Here is a 19,750-nt window from a genome sequence, read left to right on the forward strand (position 1 = left end):
TAATAATCATTTTAATACAAATACCCAAAATAATAATAAAAAATACCCATAGTAATAATAATAATATGAATACAAATACCCATAAATAAACAAACAAATATCCATAATAATTTAAACAAAAATAAATAAATACTCATAATAATAATAATATGAATAATATGAGTAAAATACCCATAATTAACAAATAAATAAATTTGAATAAAATACCAATAAAGCAAAAAATGCTAATTTATTATTGTGGGTATTTTTATTAATTGACCACAAATAATAAAGGTAAATATATAATAAATATAATTAATAAAAAGCATCACAAATAATTCATAATAAGGTTCACATAATCCATATGCCATAAGGAACCAACCCTGAGTTTTCTGGTAGTGGTTTTTTTTTTTTTTTTTTTCCTGACTTGTGCTTGGTTTAATATCTAAGCTGTTTTTCTGTTCTGATTCTGTCCCATTAGACATAACATATGTCTGCGAGCTCATAATCATTACTTAGGTGTTTAGAAAAATGAAAGTGACCATACGGCACAGTTTATAAAAACAACTTTACGGAGATTACTGTTATTGTATCAGCCTTAAGGAGCTTATTGTCATTCCACTATTGTATTTTTGAGGGGGTTAATGCACATGAAAATGAAATGACAAGCGTATTACTTAATTAAATGGAAACCCATTTGGAAATGCCAGACGCTGCCAGCGAGAAGGGAGGTAGAGTTGTGATGTAAACGGGCTGCATTTACCATTTTTGCAATGAATCTGGTGTACTGTAGTTCAGATTTACCTTGAGATTACCAGATGCCAAATCCCTGAAGCCAAAGTAAAACATAACATCAAATATTCAATCATTTTGTATTCTAAATGCAAGTAAAGGAAGGACGCAGACATCTGATTTTATGCTTTGAGCAAATTATAAGTCACCAATCTATTTGTGTTTGATTACCAACCCAAATTTATATTTGGTTATTGCATCCATACAAACAGTAGCTAAATAAGACTGTAGTGCTGGTAAAGCATGTGACTTGCCATCATCAGCTGAATGAGTGTCCAGTAGAGAACGCTGACCTCACCAAATGTCCCGTCACTTCCAGTCATTAAACATTAACAGACAAGCTCACCTTGGGAATGCACCAGTTGAATTAACAATATGACCTATAGTTCATTGTACAGCTCTGTATAACAGTCTTCATGTCTTGGTTACAAAAAGCTATTGAACATTTCCAGCTTTATTGCCCATGATAAAAGAAAGGCCTTCTGTGACAACGTGCCCCAATGACAGCTCACAATGTTAAACTGTATGGGGTAAGTTGTCACAATGGAATCGTGCATTGGAAATTAAGTTACTAAAGCTAAAATTAAAAAGTAACAAACCACAATACCATGTATAGTATTTTACATTTATAATTTCATATATATATATATATATATATATATATAATATTTAGTTTGTATATTTTATATTTTTATGTCATATTTTTTCTATATTATGTAAATATTTTGTATTTTTATTTATATATATTTGTGTTTTTATTTTTCGTTTTATACACACACACACACACACACACACACACACACACACACACACACACACACACACACACACACACACACACACACACACACACACACACACACACAGTATTTGCTTTTAGAAATACATGAAAAAATTCATAAATAATTACTTTATTATTTAATTGTCATTATTAGGTACCTATAATATAACATAATATAATAAAAAACACCACAAATAATTATTAATAATATGGGTTGTAATATTCACATGCTAGAAGGAAGTGAATTACAAATTTCTAGTGTTTTTTATTAACTATTTTTACATTCTTATTTGTTTTTCTACTCATTCACACATGCGTAAATAAATACATATAAGCATAAATAAGCACTACAAAAAAGTATACTATATAATAATATTATTATTTATCTATGCTAGTTTTCTAATGTTTTTTATTATTATTGCTATAAATTTTAATTACTATTGGTATTTTATTTTATTTTATTATATTTATATTATATTTAAGTATTTAATAATAATAATAATAATAAATAACAAATCCCTAAATAATAATTAAAAAATACCTATAAATAGATAAATGAATACCCGTAATAATAATATGAAAAAATACCATTAATAAATGAATAAATCAACCCATAAAAATCATTTGAATGAAAATACCCATAATATTTAAATAAATAAATGCCCATAATAATAATATGATTAAAAATACCCATAGTAATAACAACAACAATAATAATTTATTATTGCGGGTATTTTTATTCATTTTATTTAGTTGTGTGATTATTTGTAAGCACAAATACGTACGTAAATAAATAAATAAGCACTACAAAAAAGTATAATATTATAATAATAATATAATATCCTTGTTTTTTATTTTATATTTATTATAAAATTATTATATTATTAAAAATACTTTATTACTTGTTTTTTATTTTATATTTATTATAAAAGTATTATATTATTAAAAATACTTTATTATTGTTATTAATTTTAATTTGTATGGGTGTTTTATTTTTTATTATATTTTAGTATTTTAATAAAAAAAAAAAAATCCCTATATAATAAATTAAATAACAAATAACCATAATAAATAAAATATAAATAATAAAATTAATAATAAATAAATAAATCTCTATAATTATAATAATATTATGATTAAAAATACCAATAGTAATAATAATAATTTATTATTGTGAGTATTTTTATTAATTATAATAATTATTTATTTTTGTGATTATTTGTCAGCACAAATAATAAAGATAAATATACTCATTCATAAATAAATAAGTAATAAATAAATAAATAAGCACTACCAAAAAGTATACTAAATAATAATAATAATAATAATAATAATAGTAATAATATAATATCCTAATCCATATGCTAGAAGGAAACAGTCCCTAGTTTTCTGGTGTGTTTTATTATTATTATTATTATTATTATTATTATTATTATTATTATTATATTTAATTTAATTTAATTTAATTTAATTTAATTTAATTTAATTTAATTTAATTTAATTTAAACATCTATCTTTTTCGTGTTTATGTAGTCTCCAAGATGGCAGATCTCTCATTATATGAAATGAAAACAAAGTTATTTATCCTTTATTAATTCTTTCTTTTATTCTTCAGAGCCCAAAGGGTTAACTGTAGGAGGTTCTGTTTGCAGATTTGGGTGGAGTGAACTTGTCCAGTCAGTGTACACTTTTCTTCTTCAGTAATTAGCTTGGCTTCCAGCGAAGCCATGCTTCAGCATCTTCGAGAAGAACCCATCACGACTGCATCACATCTGTTGTAAAATTACAATTTGTTTTCAGCTCCCAGTCAGAGATGGGCGAGATCAGTGAAGCGTCCTTACTGGATTACATCTGGTCCTCTGGAGGAAAAGTCAAAAATTCAGACCTGTCCAAAACATATAAGCATTTCATAAACCATAGCGATTTGCAACTACGTGGTGAGTAAATGAGAATATGACATTTTTCACATTCGCGTTCGCTTTACACCCTTGTCTGCAAACACGCGACGCAAAGAGTCACGAAGACACACATACACACACATACACACACACACACACACACACACACACACACACACACAAGACGCGTTTTGCGTGTAGAAACAGTAGCTTAACTAAATGAAACAGAAGGTGTGTGCTCTCGAGACTCGTTTCTATAAGTGATTTTAATAAAATCAATCTTTAATTTGAAACGCGAACGCCAGAGACGCAACGCAACTGACGCACGGGTTAAAAACCGCGCTTGAAAAGAGCTTTTCATTTTGTCGAGTTGGTATCAGTGGTAATGAGGTGCTGTAGTGCCACATCCTTAGCAGTTTTTCATTCTGAAATGAGAATTAAAAACTCGCTTCGCTTGAGAAATGGCTAATGATCCATTAGCTTTTGTATAAACCTCAAAAGTAACTGTGGCAAACATCTGTTTTAGATTTAAAAAGCTCTACCAACAGATAGAATTACAAACGGAATTCTGTCATTTCCTTTGCTCCCTCAAGAAGGGCCTCCACATTCCCAAACCATGACAGCTGAGTTATTGTTTACAATTGGGTTTAATATTATAGTATTACTCAAGAAATAGTAATACTGAATTATGTAACACAAAACTGATTACCATAATAACCAGAGTAAGCTGATATTCGATTACTATGCATCTGAATAACGCAGCTGGCATATACAGTTGAAATCAAAAGTTTACATACACCTTGAAGAATGTGCAAAATGTTAATTATTTTAACAAAATAAGATGGACCATACAAAATGCATGTTGTTTATTTAGTACTGATCTGATATTTCACATAAAAGACGTTTGCATAATAGTCGACATGAAAAAAATAGTAGTTTACGTACACTTGATTCAGCAAAATCCTTCAGCTCCCAGAAATTCTTTGGTTTTTCAGCATTTTTGTATCTTTCAGCTCTTTCTAACAATGACTGTATGATTTTGAGATCCATCTTTTCACACTGAGGACAACTGAGGGACTCATATGCAACTATTACAGAAGTTTCAAACACTCACTGATGCTCCAGAAGGAAACACGATGCAGTAGGAGCCGAGGGTGAAAACTTTTGAACAGAATGAGGATGTGCGCATTTTTCGTATTTTGCCTTAATATGATATTTTTTTCATTTAGTACAGCCCTTCAGAAGCTACAGAAGATACTTATATGTTTCCCAGAAGACAAAATTAGTCAAATTTACCCTGATCTTCACATTCAAAAAGTTTTTACCCCGGCTCTTAAAGGAGAAGTTCACTTTCAGGACAAAATTTTACAGATAATTTACTCACCCCCTTGTCATCCAAGATGTTCATGTCTTTCTTTCTTCAGTCGGATTTCTCTCAATATAGTGGACTTCTATGGTTCCAGTGAGTTTGAACTTCCAAAATGCAGTTTAAACGCAGCTTTAAAGGGCTCTAAACGGTACCAGCCGAGGAAGAAGGGTTTTATCTAGTAAAACAATGTTATTTTCTTTAAAAAATGTACAATTTATATATTTTATAACCACAAATGTGCATCTTGTCTAGCTCTGTGTGTGCTCTGTGTATTCTGGTTGTGTACAGTTAGGGTATGTCGAGAAACTCCCATCTCTTTTTGTCCTCTAACTTCAAAATTGTGGAGTACAGTGGAGTACATGCAAAGTTAGTTTTTCTAGATAAGACCCTTCTTCCTTGTTTGGGATCGTTTTGAGTCGTTTAAACTGCATTTTGGAAGTTCAAACTCGCAGGCACCATAGAAGTCCACTATATGCAGAAAAATCCTGAAATGTTTTCCTCAGAAAACTTAATTTCTTTACAACTGAGGAAAAATATGAACATTTTGGATGACAAGGGGGTGAGTAAATTATCTGTAAATTAATGTTCTGGAAGTGAACTTCTCCCTTAATGCATCGTGTTTCCCTCTGAAGCATCAGTGAGCGTTTGAACCTTCTGTAATAGTTGCATACGAGTCCCTCAGTTGTCCTCAGTGTGAAAAGATGGATCTCAAAATCATACAGTCATTGTTGGAAAGGGTTCAAATACACAAAAATGCTGAAAAACCAAAGAATTAGTGGGACTGAAGGATTTTTCTGAATAGCTAGCAGTTTAACTGTTCAGGACAAACAAGGGACTCATGAACAACTATCACTAAACAAAACAACACAGCTGTAGATCATTCAGGTAAAACAATACAGTATTTAGAATCAAGTGTATGTAAACTTTTGAACGGGGTCATTTTTATAAATTCAACTATTATTTTCTCTTGTGGACTATATGTAAACATCTTTTATGTGAAATATCTTATTCAGGTCAGTACTAAATAAAAAAGAACATGCATTTTGTATGATCCTCTTACTTTGGTGAAATAATTAACATTTTGCAGAGTCTGAGGTGTATGTACACTTTTGATTTCAACTGTACCTGTATCTGTGCATATCCAAATAAAGGTAAATCTGGTTGATATTAATGTTGAAAGTTGTGAAAAGTCATACTAATACATATTTGACTTTAATCAGAATATGAACACATTCTGTTTGATATTGGAATATTCCTGGTACATAAACCCATTCAATGCCTTGTTTTAAAAATGCTGAATTGTTTGTCTGTTTTTGCTTTTCTGATGGCTAGAATTGATCAGTTGTTGTTTTACAGTGATAAACTGACATATAAGATGATAAATTGTCCAATATTAGGTCATTTTTAGATTATTTACACCTGATTAACACTCAGTTTTGACAGCCTTGTCAATACATAATGCACAATTTTTTTTTTTTTTTTGTGTTTACAAGTTGCGGATATTGCCTAAATTTCCTTTTTTCAATAGCATCTGCCACTGAAAAACAGTTATTGTTTGAACATTAGTGTTTGGTGTATGAACATTAAATATTATTGTAAAATGGCATAGTGTATCGGCAAAGAAGGCTGCAGCAAAGTGGGCCAAATGAAAAACATGAGCCATGCTCATAAGCCACTTAAATTGTAATTAAATTTAGATGATGTTGCATTTAATCCTACATACATGTGTCAAACATCAATTTATGAAACAATTATCCGTAATGGCTTATAATGCCTCGTCCAGCTGTGCCTGTACAGTTGTGTACAGAGGTTTCGAAATCTGCCTTGATCTGGTACCATCTGACATGGCGAACCAATTATCATAATTATTCTTGATTACCACACCGGTCTGCATGACATGCTCTAATTCTGGAGTTATAATGATTCCAGTCCATTTTAGGATGCTGGTTTTGATGGAATCTCAGGCAGTTGCTATATTCTGCGTGGGAACACAGAGTCCTCATGTAGTTGGCAAGCGCAGGCTAATAAATTTGCTCAGAAATCTAGACTGTGTGCCTCTCGAGCTCCACGACAGGAATTCTGCGGGCTGCAACTGTTAAGTGTTGACTTCCCTTAAGGTTTCCTGTTGTTGTGGATGCTGTGTTGCAATGTCATCCCTGTCTTTTCCCCTGGCAGGAAAACGGAAAGGTTGTGTAGGGTACATTGTCTATTTAAAGATCCTAGTGCTGATATATTTTGGCTGTTGGCACAATCCAGTTTGTCTGGTTTTCATTTTAACCCTTTATGCATCACATTATGTAAATGTGATGTTTTTGAATGTTTATGCCATCCCCAGTCTACTTATAAGTTTGTTTGTTTGTGCTATCTGACTTTTGATAGCACTTTGACTTTTATATATATATATATATATATATATATATATATTTTTTTTTTTTACAAAGTAAAATATTTCATAAAACATTTTTATTTCTTAGGTAAAAGTCTTTTAATATTTTTATTTTTGTATGTTTTTTATTTTTATTTATTTAAATGACATTTTATTAATTCATGTTTATCAGCAATAAACTCATTAGTTCATAAAGTCATGAATTGTTAAAAAAATTCATACTTGTTATACATCAATATAATAACAGATATTAGTATGATTAGAAAAAAATCTCTCTCTCTCGCTATATATATATATATATATATATATATATATATATATATATATATATATATATATATATGTATGTGTATATATATGTGTATATATATATATATGTATATGTATGTGTATATATATATATATAAAATAAAACTAGACTAAATAAAATATATATTGTTAAATAAAATATTAGCTTTAAATTAGAAAGAAAACTGTAAACAAATGTAAAATATATATACATATATATGTAATATGAATAATAAAAAAATAAAATTAGACTAAAAAATATTTAAAATAAAATAATAATAAAATAAAATTAGACTAAAAAAAATATATATATATATAAATCGAATTAATCTATATATATATATATATATATATATATATATATGTATGTGTGTGTGTGTGTGTGTGTAAATAAAAATCGAATTAATCTAAGTAAAAATATATTTTTATATAAAATATTTTATTTAAATGAATAATTTTTTTTTGAAATAAATAATATATTTAGCAATAAAGTACTACTGTGATTAATAAAATATTATATTGGACTAAAATGTAAAAATAAGCAATTAATAAAAAATAAGATTAGACTAAAAAAAAGTTTAAATAAATAAAATAAAATTTGATTTAAATAAATAAACCAGTTCAGTACTACAGTGAGTAGGGTAAATTTAATAATCTAATTTAACAAATACAAAATGTTTTCCAAATATTTTATTTTATATTTATTAGGTAAAAGCTCAAGAATGGGAGGATTTTTTTTTTATTTTATTTAAATGACATATAGATATAGATATTTTTAAAATAAAATATTTGATAAAAAAATTAAACATTAGATTTATGTACATTAAAAAAATTTGATTTAAATAAATAAAGCAGTTCAGTTCTACAGTGAGTAGGGAAAATGTAGTAATATAATGTAACAAAAACAAAATGGCTTCCAAAATATTTTAAACATTTATATAAAAAAAATTATAACAAATATTTTTACAGTGTATATTTTTTCACAAGTCTTATGGTCCCATAGGTGAAAGTTATTCAATTTTGGGGGTCAGTGGTTTCTGAAAGATCAAAAAGCTCAGATTTGGACTATGCTATGCTCTAAATATGCACTGAGCCGTTATGAGATGTTTTTATTTATATATTTTTACCCATTTGAAAGATGAATACTTCAGAATATGCGTTGCTTACCATGTTGACCTTCAACAAAGTAGCTCAAAGTCTGGCATTGAATGTGTCCGTCGCCATGGCAACAAAACTATTTGACAGAAAATATAGCTAGGATCGAGTAAAACAGAAACCTTTATGTGATATAAAAAGTAAACAGGACCAGAACAGGAGTTAAAACTAGAGCAGTGGTTTCCAAACTGTGGGTTACGTATCACCACAGAGGAGAAATAAGTGGTGCGGGCAAAGAGAAAGTATGATGGTACGTTTATGCCATGTCAGAAATATGAACCGTATATGTTCTCAAATTCAGTTCATGGGGTCCATATCTTGTGTTTACATATTTCTAACATAACTCATACAACAGCGTTTCCTGAACTCCTGGTCCTCATGGTCTGCAGTGCATGTAAAAACAAACAATCACCACCTGTGTAGTCTGATTCATGAACAAATGACTCTTTTGAGTTGGTTCTTTTAATGACTCACTGAAGCAACTGGCAGTTACTCGTTTGAATCAGTCTGATGAATCTTTTACTGAATCAACTCTTTCGGAGCGGCTACTGAATCAACATGCGACTTACTTTTCTGAACTGCAAGTGCAAGTTCCATCTCAAAGCTCACTATGTCACTAGATTCTTAATGTTGATCAGTAGTAACATCATTAGTTCATAAGCTCATCAATTATTAAAAAAATGCATATTTGTTATACATCCATATGTTAGCCTGTAGGGTTGGGTATCATTTGAATTTTATCGATTCCGATTCTTTTCGATTCCCAGTTTCGATTCCAGTTTAGTAAAAAAACAACAAAAGTCAAACATTAATATATCAAACATGTTTATTTTCAGTGCTTGCTTGCAACATATTATTTTTTTACAGGGGTTCTCAACCTTTTTTTTATACCAGGAGCCCACTCCTTCTCGGGTAAATTTTGCAAGGCCCCCCTATGCCTGACATTTCCCCAAAAGGTGTTTATTTTTGAACCTTTTTATTAACCAAAACATTTGATTTGCCTTTTTATTTTTCTCCTGCATGTTATAAAAAATATTCAAACAAACTTTAAATCAAAGCTATACTTTTGAATTGAAAAACTTTTTAACATGTGTATACATATACAGACTCCTAAATTATTTATTTTAGACATTCTTTACAACTTCAGAGTACTCTTTCTTAAGTGACTGAATATCTACAGTTTCTATTTATTATAAAATAAACATATAAATGAAAAATACAGCAAATACATTCTAAATCTGTTTATGCTGGTGCTAATATGTGCATAAACACCACTGACCCTTACAAGATCCACCTCTATGGGTAAGCATTCATTATAAAACACTCAAAGGACATTCATTTTGAAAACTATGCAAATATTTAGAAATTTCACGCAAAAATACTATGGATCAGAGCCCCGAAATCATGAATAGTTTGTGAATCAACAGCGGACTTATGCGTGCCTTATGTACGATACAAGAATGAATACGTTAGGCAGGCGCGTGTTTGATATTATTACTCTGATCATCTTTTCCTTTACATTAACGGGAGGGTTTGTTTCATGCAGCCAAGAGATGAAGTAGATACCTGTCTTCCCGCGGGGGTTTAAGTTACTTTTATGTGCCCTTTTGTGGGATGAAATAACATATATTCCTTTTGGAGCGGGCGGGCGCGGGACTAAAACATCCGTCCCTTGCAGATCTCTAAGATGAAGTTTGCGTGCAGCGGTAGCTTTGTCTTCGGTTTTTACAAAGCGTAGCCACACTTTTGAGCACTTCGCGCGATCCATCTTTTAGACTGATGTTTACATTACCACACAAGGTCCTGGCAGATCACTAGATGAAAAATTGCACCCAGGAATCGATAAGAGGAATCGAAATTTTTATTTTATAACAAGTATCCGATTCTTTATCTTAAGTATCCGATTCTAGAATCGGAATCGATTCCCAACCCTATTAGCCCGTGAACAAATGACTCTTTTGAGTCGATTCTTTAATGACTCACTCAAGCGACTGGCAGTACTCGTTTGAATCAGTCTGACGAGTCTTTTACTGAATAAACTCTATCAGAGCAGCGACTGAATCAACACTACACTCACTTTCTGAACTGTAGGTTCCATCTCAAAGCTCGTTGCGTCACTTATATTCATAATGTTGATTAGCAGTTACATTGTTAGTTCATAAGCCCATCAGTCATTAAAAAATGCATATTTGACATGAAAAAATACTAGTTGTTTATACATCAATGAATTAGCACAACCAGTGTAGTCATGAACAAATGACTCTATGAGTCGATTCCTTTAATGATTTGTTCGCCCAAATGGCAGTCAACCCATTTGAGTCAGTCTGATGAATCTTGGTGAACAGTTGACTCTTTTGAGTCGATTCTTTAATGACTCACTCAAGCGACTGGCAGTACTCGTTTGAATCAGTCTGAGTCTTTTACTAAATGAACTCTGTCAGAGCGGCTACTGAATCAACATACGACTCACTTTCTGAACTGCAATGTTTATACATCAATATATTAGCACCACCAGTGTAGTCCGATTCATAAACAAATGACTCTTTTGAGTCAGTTCTTTAATGACTCACTCAAGTGACTGGCAGTACTCGTTTGAATCAATCTGATGATTCTTTTACTAAATGAACTCTGTCAAAGCGGCTACTGAATCAACATACAACTTGCTTTCTGAACTGCAAGTTCCATCTCAAAGCTCATTACGTCACTATATTCATAATGTTGATTAGCAGTTACATCGTTAGTTCATAAGTCCATCAATAATTAAAAAATGCATATTTGACATGAAAAAATACTAGTTGTTTATACATCAGTATATTAGCACCACCTGTGTAGTCCGATTCATGAACAAATGACTCTACAAATGACTCTATGAGTAATAATTTGTGAACTTAAATGGGAGTTTGAATTAGTCTGATGAATCTTTTACTGAATGAACTTTGTCTGAGCAGCTACTAATTCAATGAATTAACGTTTATTATATATCAATATATCAGCATCACCTGTGTAGTCCGAATCTCAAACAAATGACTCATGAGTCGGATCCTTTAATGACTCGTTCAAGCTACTGGCAGTTACTCTTTTGAATCAGTCTGATGAATCTTATTTTGAATGAACTCCATCAGAGGAGCTATGGAATGAAACTGAAGAAGGGAAAATATCTTCTTGGGATCTAAATAAAACTACAAGTCAGCACTGAGGGCATCTGAGTGATGATCCATTGGGAATGGTTGTTGAAAAGGCATCTGAGCACAGCAGTAATGAAGGATTTGCTTGTGCAGCTCTCCTCCCTCTCCGACATTTAATCATTTTCTATTCTTGTATGGTAATTCGAGCCAGTTTCTGGTTTTTCCTTGCTGTAGTCAGTCTGTGCTGAAGTGATGCAGTTGCATAACATCACAAACTCCCACAGGCCAGGAATCAGAGTCCATTGTGTGTGCCAAACATTAAAAGGCTAATCTTTCCACTCAATAACATGAAGACAAATCAATAAATAAACAAGTGTTCAAGGTTTTGTCTCAGTCACAAATCAGAAAATGTTTTTTAAAGAAACAGTTCACACAAAAATGAAAACAGTGATTGGGTACCGTCAGAATGAGAGTCCAAACTGTTGATAAAAACACCACAATAATCCACAAAACTCCTGTTTATAATGCTACATTTTTCCAAATCTGTTCAGATGAAGAAACAAACTCATCTACATCTTGGATGGCCTGAGACTAAATTTTCTGCAAAATTTCATTTTCAGCTGAGCTATTACTTTTAAAGGGATAGTTTATCCAAAAATGGTTAATTCTGTCATCTTTTACACACCCTCATGACCATCCAAACCTGTCTGACTTTAAAAAAGTGTACGCTACTGTTGTGTTCCACAGGGAAAAAAAGTCATACAGATTTTAATGCAAGCCTCTGATATGCTTTTGGTTTTCTTCTGATGTTGAGTAACAAATGAGAGAACAAATGCAAGGTCATATTATACAAGTAACCTTTTTCTTAAGATAAACTTGGAAAACATGCTGGAAAGAAATGTCACTCATGACACTTTAATCTTTTTTTTTTCTCTCTCCAGCCAAATACAGAGAAGAGTTCAAACTCATCATTGATCGAATTGCGGTGGTGAAATCGGAGAATGTGAGTAGATCTGCAATAATGATTTAACAACACAGTTTAAACGAATCACCTCTTTCCTCAGTCTGATTACATAATCAATAGAGCATTTTTGCATTTGTAATATGATCACATTTTATACCCTGCCCCTGAAGAATAGTCACACAGGTGTCTATTCCCACAGTGATTCATTATTTGCTCAGTAACTGGGATAGGCCTTACTTTCTCACATTAATGCAATACACCACACCCTTATGATCTTGGATCATTGTCTCACATGTGTACTCTCCCTCGGATGAGATCACTTTTAGTCTATTCTAAACTGAAAACCATTGTTTTCCAGTCATACACTACCATTCAGAAGTCTGAGGTCTGAAAGACTTGTAATGTTTTGAAAGGTGTTGCTTATACTCACAAAGAGGGCATTTATTTGCTAAAAAATACAGTTAAATATTGTGAAAAAGTATTGCAATTTCAAGTAACTGTTTTGTATTTGCTCATATTTTAAAATGTAATTTATTCCTGTGACGCAAAGCTGAATTTTCAGCATCATTACACTAGTCTTAAGTGTCACATGATTCTTCAGAAATCATTCTAATAGGCTGATTTCCTGCTTAAGAAAGATTTCTTATTATTGTCAATGTTGAAAACCGTTTTTCTGCTTAATAAGATTTTTGGTTTTTAAATAACAGTTTGATTGGTAATGGTTCCTTTGTCGTTTCAGGGAGAGAAATATCTTGTCCTCAAGAAGAAGTATAGACAGCAAATGCAAGAGCGAGAGTCTGGCGCTGGAAAGGGAGGACAACCAATCAAGCAGGTTTTTCCGAACTCACAAAATGAGCTCCAGGTCTCCAATCCAGTGCAGAACTGTAACCCAAAAGCTCCGGAACCAGCAATGGTGGCCTGGTGCTCAGGACCCATGATTACAGTCACAGAGGCAGCAGAACCGACCCAAACAGATAATGTGAGTGATTATTGATTATAATACTTTCGTACTCATAATAGCGTCAATGTTAATGGAATAGTTGACCCAAAAATGACAGGACCATCTGTGATGTAGATGAGTTTTTTTCTTCATCAGAACAGATTTGGAGAAATGTAGCACTGCATCACTTGCTCACCAATGGATCCTCTGCAGTAAATGGGTGCCGTCAGAATGAGAGTCCAAACAGCTGATAAAAACATCACAATAATCCACAAGTAATCCACATGACTACAGTCCACCAAGATATCGTTAAGATGTTTTTAACATCAAACTGTCAAATGTGAGTGAAAAACAAGTGGAAAAACATCTCTTCTGCTCTGAATCAGGAGAGAAATATGCACAGATCATGCATGTTTACAAGTGAAAACAGCTTAAAACAGTTTTTAACAAATCTATTGGTGGATTTTCATGAGAGGACAACAGAGAACGGACTTTTTCATTTAAAGTTCAACTCTTTCTTACAAACACAGCTTTTTTACTTCACAAGATGTTTATTGATGGACTGGAGTCGTGTGCGTTACTTGTGGATTATTGTGATGTTTTTATCAGCTGTTTGGACTCTCATTCTGACGGCACCTATTTAACTCTAGAGGATCCATTGGTGAGCTAGTTGATTTTTCATTTTTGGGTGAACTATTTCTTTAAAATGAGTTTATAAGTAAAACATCGCACTGCTTAGTGAGTGGTTTTGTCACATCCATTTTATCATAAATGACCCATCTTGACATTTTACACTACCAGTCAAAAGTTTTTCAATGTTTTTCAAAATCTCTTCTGCTCACCTGAATTTATTTGATCCAAAGTACAACAAAACCTGTAAAAATCTGAAATATTTTTACTATTTACAATAACTGTTTTCTATTTAAATATCTTTTAAAATGTAATTTATTCCTGTGGTTTCAAACCTGAATTTTTAGCATCATTACTCCAGTCTTCAGTGCGACATGATCCTTCAGAAACCATTCTAATTTGCTGATTTGCTGCTAAAAAACATGTTGAAAACAGTTGAGTACATTTTTTTCAGGTTTCTTTGATGAATAGAAAATTCAGAAGAACAGCATTTATCTGAAATCTAACAGATTTTTTTTACTTTATAAATGTCTTTATAATAACTTTTAATTTAAAGCATCCTTGCTAAGTAAATATAATAATTTCTATAAATTATTTCCCCCCAAAATTATACTGACTCGTAATTATACTCCTAGCTTTTAAATGTTTATTTCAGGTAAATACAAATAAATCTTTGGGTTTTTTTTTTATTCATCAAAGAATCCTAAAAAAAAAAAAAAACTCAACTGTTTTAAATATTGATAATAATAAAAAATAAAAATGTTTCTTGAACAGCAAATCAGCATATTAGGTTTCTGAAGGATCATGTGACACTGAAGACTGGAGTAATTATATATATGATATATATATATATATTTGAAGTTATAAATAGAAAGCAAGTTATTTTAAATGGTAAAAATATTTCACAGTTTTACTGCTTTTGATGTATTTGGATCAAATAAATGCAGACTTGGTGAGCAGAAGAGACTTCTTTAAAAAACACTAAAATCTTACTGTTCAAAAACTTTTGGATGGTAGTGTATGATTTTACTCAAGAAAAAACAAGACAAAGAGGAAACAAGAACTAAAGAGGAATCTGGCTGAGTAATTTGACCACAGTATTTCATCACTGTTCTGCAATGTTATGTTATTCCATTCAACACAATATTTAAAGCTCTTTTTGAATGTAAAATGGTATTATTGTCCAAGAATGTGTCATAGTTTCTGTTAGACTAGCATGTTCCCATCAACTAAAATAGTGTAAAACTCTTGTGAAATTCTGGTCTCTATTAATCATTTTCCTGGATATCAACCAGAGTCTGGTGTTTTTCCTCAGACTGTTTGCTAAAGCTTTTCTGCCTGAATTCAAGAAGCAGCTGGTGATAAGAGAAAGCTTGTCAAAAGCAGATAACATAGTGTTTCAGTTGCCTTATCTTTAGCTGGAGGACTTCAGCTGTTAAAAGCATTATTTTGAACCACATATTGAGACTTCCAGCAAAGGACAATATAGGGGGCATGTAAAATGTAATATTTGGAATGATTACTTGCTTTTTTGCTTGGTTTTAAGTAGTGGTGGGCCGTTATCGGCGTTAACGTGCTGCGTTAACGTGAAACTCTTATCGCGCGATAAAAAAAATATCGCCGTTAATCTATTCTCAAATTTGGGTTGGGAGCTGGGTCTAAACTACGCAAGCTATGATGACTTTCACCTTGATAGTTTAACGCGGATGTATACCGAAGACTGTAGAATATGGTCGCGCGTTTAAGTCTCCTCCGCCAAAACACAGACGGGATCACGTCGTCCTCCATTCATAAAAACCGAATCTACTATAGCGAAATGCCACGTAAATTCGTCGTTTTTTGGATTCATAAATCAAATGTTGGTCAGTCACTTAATTCAAATCGCGATATGGACTAGTGTATGTGAAAACTGAAATGCAAAAAGACCGTTTTAATATGAATCCGATATTTGCCTAGCTGTATGTATGCATTGCGGAGACGAGCTTTTACTACACGCATACTGAAACACACGTGACGCTCCCGGTAATTTTTGGCATTTTCATCTCACATGAACCGATAAACTCAATCTCCCAAACTGCTGTGAGTGTCACTTTTACCGTTTCATTTGAGAAAACTAGCATCATATCATACTGTATACACAGAAACTTCACGGCAACCTGTCAAAATAAAAGTACGGTGTAACATGTAATGGGCTGGGTAGGTGTTGACGTTAAAAAAAACACAATCTAATAGGGAGAAAAAATAATTTCATTGTTAGTTAGTTAGTAAACACAAGTACATCTAATTGAACATAATTTATTTTCATCAACAAATTATCATAGAACAGCTTTATGAGCTTTATGATCCATTCTCAAAGACTTTAAACCATTATTTGGGTAGCACACATATTCTGAATACCTTCATCAGAATTCAAATTAGCCATTTTAATCTAGATTAATCTAGATTAATTCCAAAATTTAATCTAGATTAATCTAGATTAAAAAAATTAATCTATGCCCACCCCTAGTTTTAAGATAATATTCACTTATCTTTGAAGCTTTGAAGCATCTCTGGATCATTTAAGCTTGTGAGGTTTGCTTCTTTGTATGGCAGCCTTGACAAAAACCTCAGTTACAAGATCTGTGCAGAATGTCATTGAATATATAGGTTAAAGTTTGCAACGTCTGTTGTTAATTAAAATTAAGCTGAAATAAAAAATACTGACTGAAATAAGTTTATGTTGAAGTACTAACTTTAATAAATAACCTAAATAATTAATAGAAACTTTGAATGTAAGACTAAAGTAATGCTTGTTGTTTTCACACACGGAGCACATCAGCGAGTTCAACACACAATAGTGTGAATTTCCTGTCAGCACTTATTTCATCCGCTTTGAAATTCTGTCTAGAAAACTGTTAAACAGACATAGCCTGTTTTATAAAAGCATGAAAGTAGCTGCATTTATTTCTGAGCAGTAAAAATTTCATCTTTCTATACTTTGGTTTTTCTGAACTCACTGTAAGAAGAAGTGAATGTCTTCCATATTTGTCTGCTGAGAATGTGTTTGGCCCATTAACCTGGTATTCGTCAGCATCAGCTGATTTGTGAACAGTGAAGTGATCCTTACGAAGTGATCTTAGTCAAGTGTGACTTCTGCTTTTCTTGTGATTCGCAGGCAGACAGCACCCTCTCACTGCCAGCAGCAGAGGAGAAACCAGAGGAGCTTTCAGCCTCGGATAGAGAAGATGAACTCGACAAGGATTCAGGGTCAAAGGTTAGAGTCAAGTAGCTTGAATAACCTTATCTGTTTTTTATTTTATTTTTTTATTTTACAGTTGTGGTCAAAAATGTACATCCACCTTTGAGAAATTTATAAAAATTACCCTGTTCAAAAGTTTACATCCCCTTGATTCTTAATACTGTGTTGTTACCTGAATGATCCACAGCTGTGTTTTTTTTGTTTAGTGATAGTTGTTCATGAGTCACTTGTTTGTTCTGAACAGTTAAACTGCCTGCTGTTCTTCAGAAAAATCCTTCAGAAATTCCCACAAATTCTTTGGTTTTCTAGTATTTTTGTATGAATGAATCCTTATCAACAATGACTGTATGATTCTGAGATCCATCTTTTCACACTGAGGGCAACCGAGGGACTCATATGCAACTATTACAGAAGGTTCAAACTTTTACTGATGCTTCAGAAGGAAAAGCCATGCATTAAGAAGTGTGAAAACTTTTGAAGATCAGGGTAAATTTGACTGATTTTATGTTTTGTAGCCTCTGAAGGGCAGCACTAAATGAAACAATATGATATTTAGGCAAAATAAGAAAAAATGTACACATCTCTATACTGTTCAGAAGTTTTCACCCCTGTCTCTTAGTGCATGATTTTTGCTTCTAACGCATCAGTGAGTGTTTGAATCTTCTGTAATAATTGCATATGAGTCCCTCAGTTGTCCTCAGTGTGAAAAGATGGATCTCAAAATCAAGCAGTCATATATATATATATGCTAAATTATAGTCAGGCTCTGTGTAGTCAACACAAGTCATGTGACAGCACTACCATAAACAGGAAATTACATCACAGGGAGGCCCACTGTCAACCCTCATGACTGTGTCAAGCCTTTTGCAACATTAAGATTTAACTTCAGCTTCTTAAATTGTAAAACCACAAAAACATAATATATTTGATTATTACACCACTTTAAAACTATTGAAAACCGTTATCTTTAGATAACACAGGAAACCATAGATTACATTACAAGATATTTACCAGATGCATTTGAAGCTTTTTTTTTTTTAAGGTTTCTTATTAAAATCATTTTATTATTTGTCATTTGTCATTGCTCTCATTTGTACATCCGTCGTAAGTAGCACAGGTATATTTGTAGCAATAGCCAACAATACATTGTATGGGTCAAAATGATCAATTTTTCTTTTATGCCAAAAATCATTAGGATGTTAAGTAAAAATCATGTTGCATGAAGATATTTTGCAAATTTTGTGCCATAAATATATCAAATGTAATTTTTTAATAGTAATATGCATGGCTAAGAAGTTCATTTGGACTACTTCATAGGCGTTTTTCCTCAATATTTTTTTATTTTTTTGCCCCCTCAGATTCCAGATGTTCAAACAGTTGTGTTTCCAACTAGGCCAAATATTGTCCTATTCTAACAAACCATATCAATGGAAAGCTTATTTATGTATCAATCTCAAGTTCAAAACTGACCCTTATGATTGGTTTTGTTGTCCAGGGTCACATTTATCATTCACCCAAAAGCTGATACAATAGTTCAAGAGCTCTCCAAACAATCTTCTGGTATGATAGCTGTAATACTAGGACTAACCAAAAGGTGGCGCCAGAATAAATAGCTGGATTTGTGAGAGGCCTTATTTCAGCCAAGGGTGACAGCATGAAAGACACATTCATTTACATTTGAATGAAGCTTTCTATTCTTGTGCAAAACAGCAACATGCTCCACCTCATTACAGAGAAAATGATCATCTGTGCCCTCCAAACATTTGTATGCAGATCAATCTGAGATGCGGCTTGTTAAAGGCCAATGGCATAATGTTGGAACATGAGATTTTATTTATTTAATTTTAATTGTATTATTTTATTTAAATTTAAATTTAATTTTATTTAAAAAAATATACATTTTGCTCTTACCGCTTTAAGTTTTTTTGTTAAAGCTTTCTCTTTCAACCACACCACTTGTTTAAGTGGAAGAGATTCACACTTGAAAGCTCTTCACGCTCGACAGCACTTTCCAAGAAGCGAGGCAAAACTGACTAGTCCTTCATAAGAATTATTCATATGATACATTGAACCTGAAATCATCTGCATAAAAGGTGGTCTTTTTAATATATTACAATGCAGCCCATCTCTTTCATTGACGTATTCATTACTGCATTCCGGTTTCACTACCGTTATTATTTGTAACCAGCCGGGCTGATTTTCACA

The 19,750-nt window shown here is 32.1% G+C and overlaps 1 protein-coding gene across 1 annotated transcript in view; it reads left to right on the forward strand.

Annotated features, from left to right (window-relative positions):
- Window positions 1–3,266: 3,266 nt before the first annotated feature.
- LOC141291082 (ankyrin repeat domain-containing protein SOWAHC) overlaps window positions 3,267–19,750 on the forward strand; it is a 39,935-nt gene continuing 23,451 nt past the window's right edge. The window contains exons 1-4 of the mRNA XM_073823252.1: window positions 3,267–3,489; window positions 12,715–12,776; window positions 13,477–13,716; window positions 17,462–17,560. Of these exons, the coding sequence (XP_073679353.1) occupies window positions 3,366–3,489; window positions 12,715–12,776; window positions 13,477–13,716; window positions 17,462–17,560 (525 nt within the window). The 5' untranslated portion in view covers window positions 3,267–3,365. The remainder of the gene's footprint in view (window positions 3,490–12,714; window positions 12,777–13,476; window positions 13,717–17,461; window positions 17,561–19,750) is intronic.

Source organism: Garra rufa, chromosome 18 (genome assembly GCF_049309525.1).
Source record: "Garra rufa chromosome 18, GarRuf1.0, whole genome shotgun sequence".
In the NCBI taxonomy this organism is placed as follows: domain Eukaryota; kingdom Metazoa; phylum Chordata; class Actinopteri; order Cypriniformes; family Cyprinidae; genus Garra; species Garra rufa.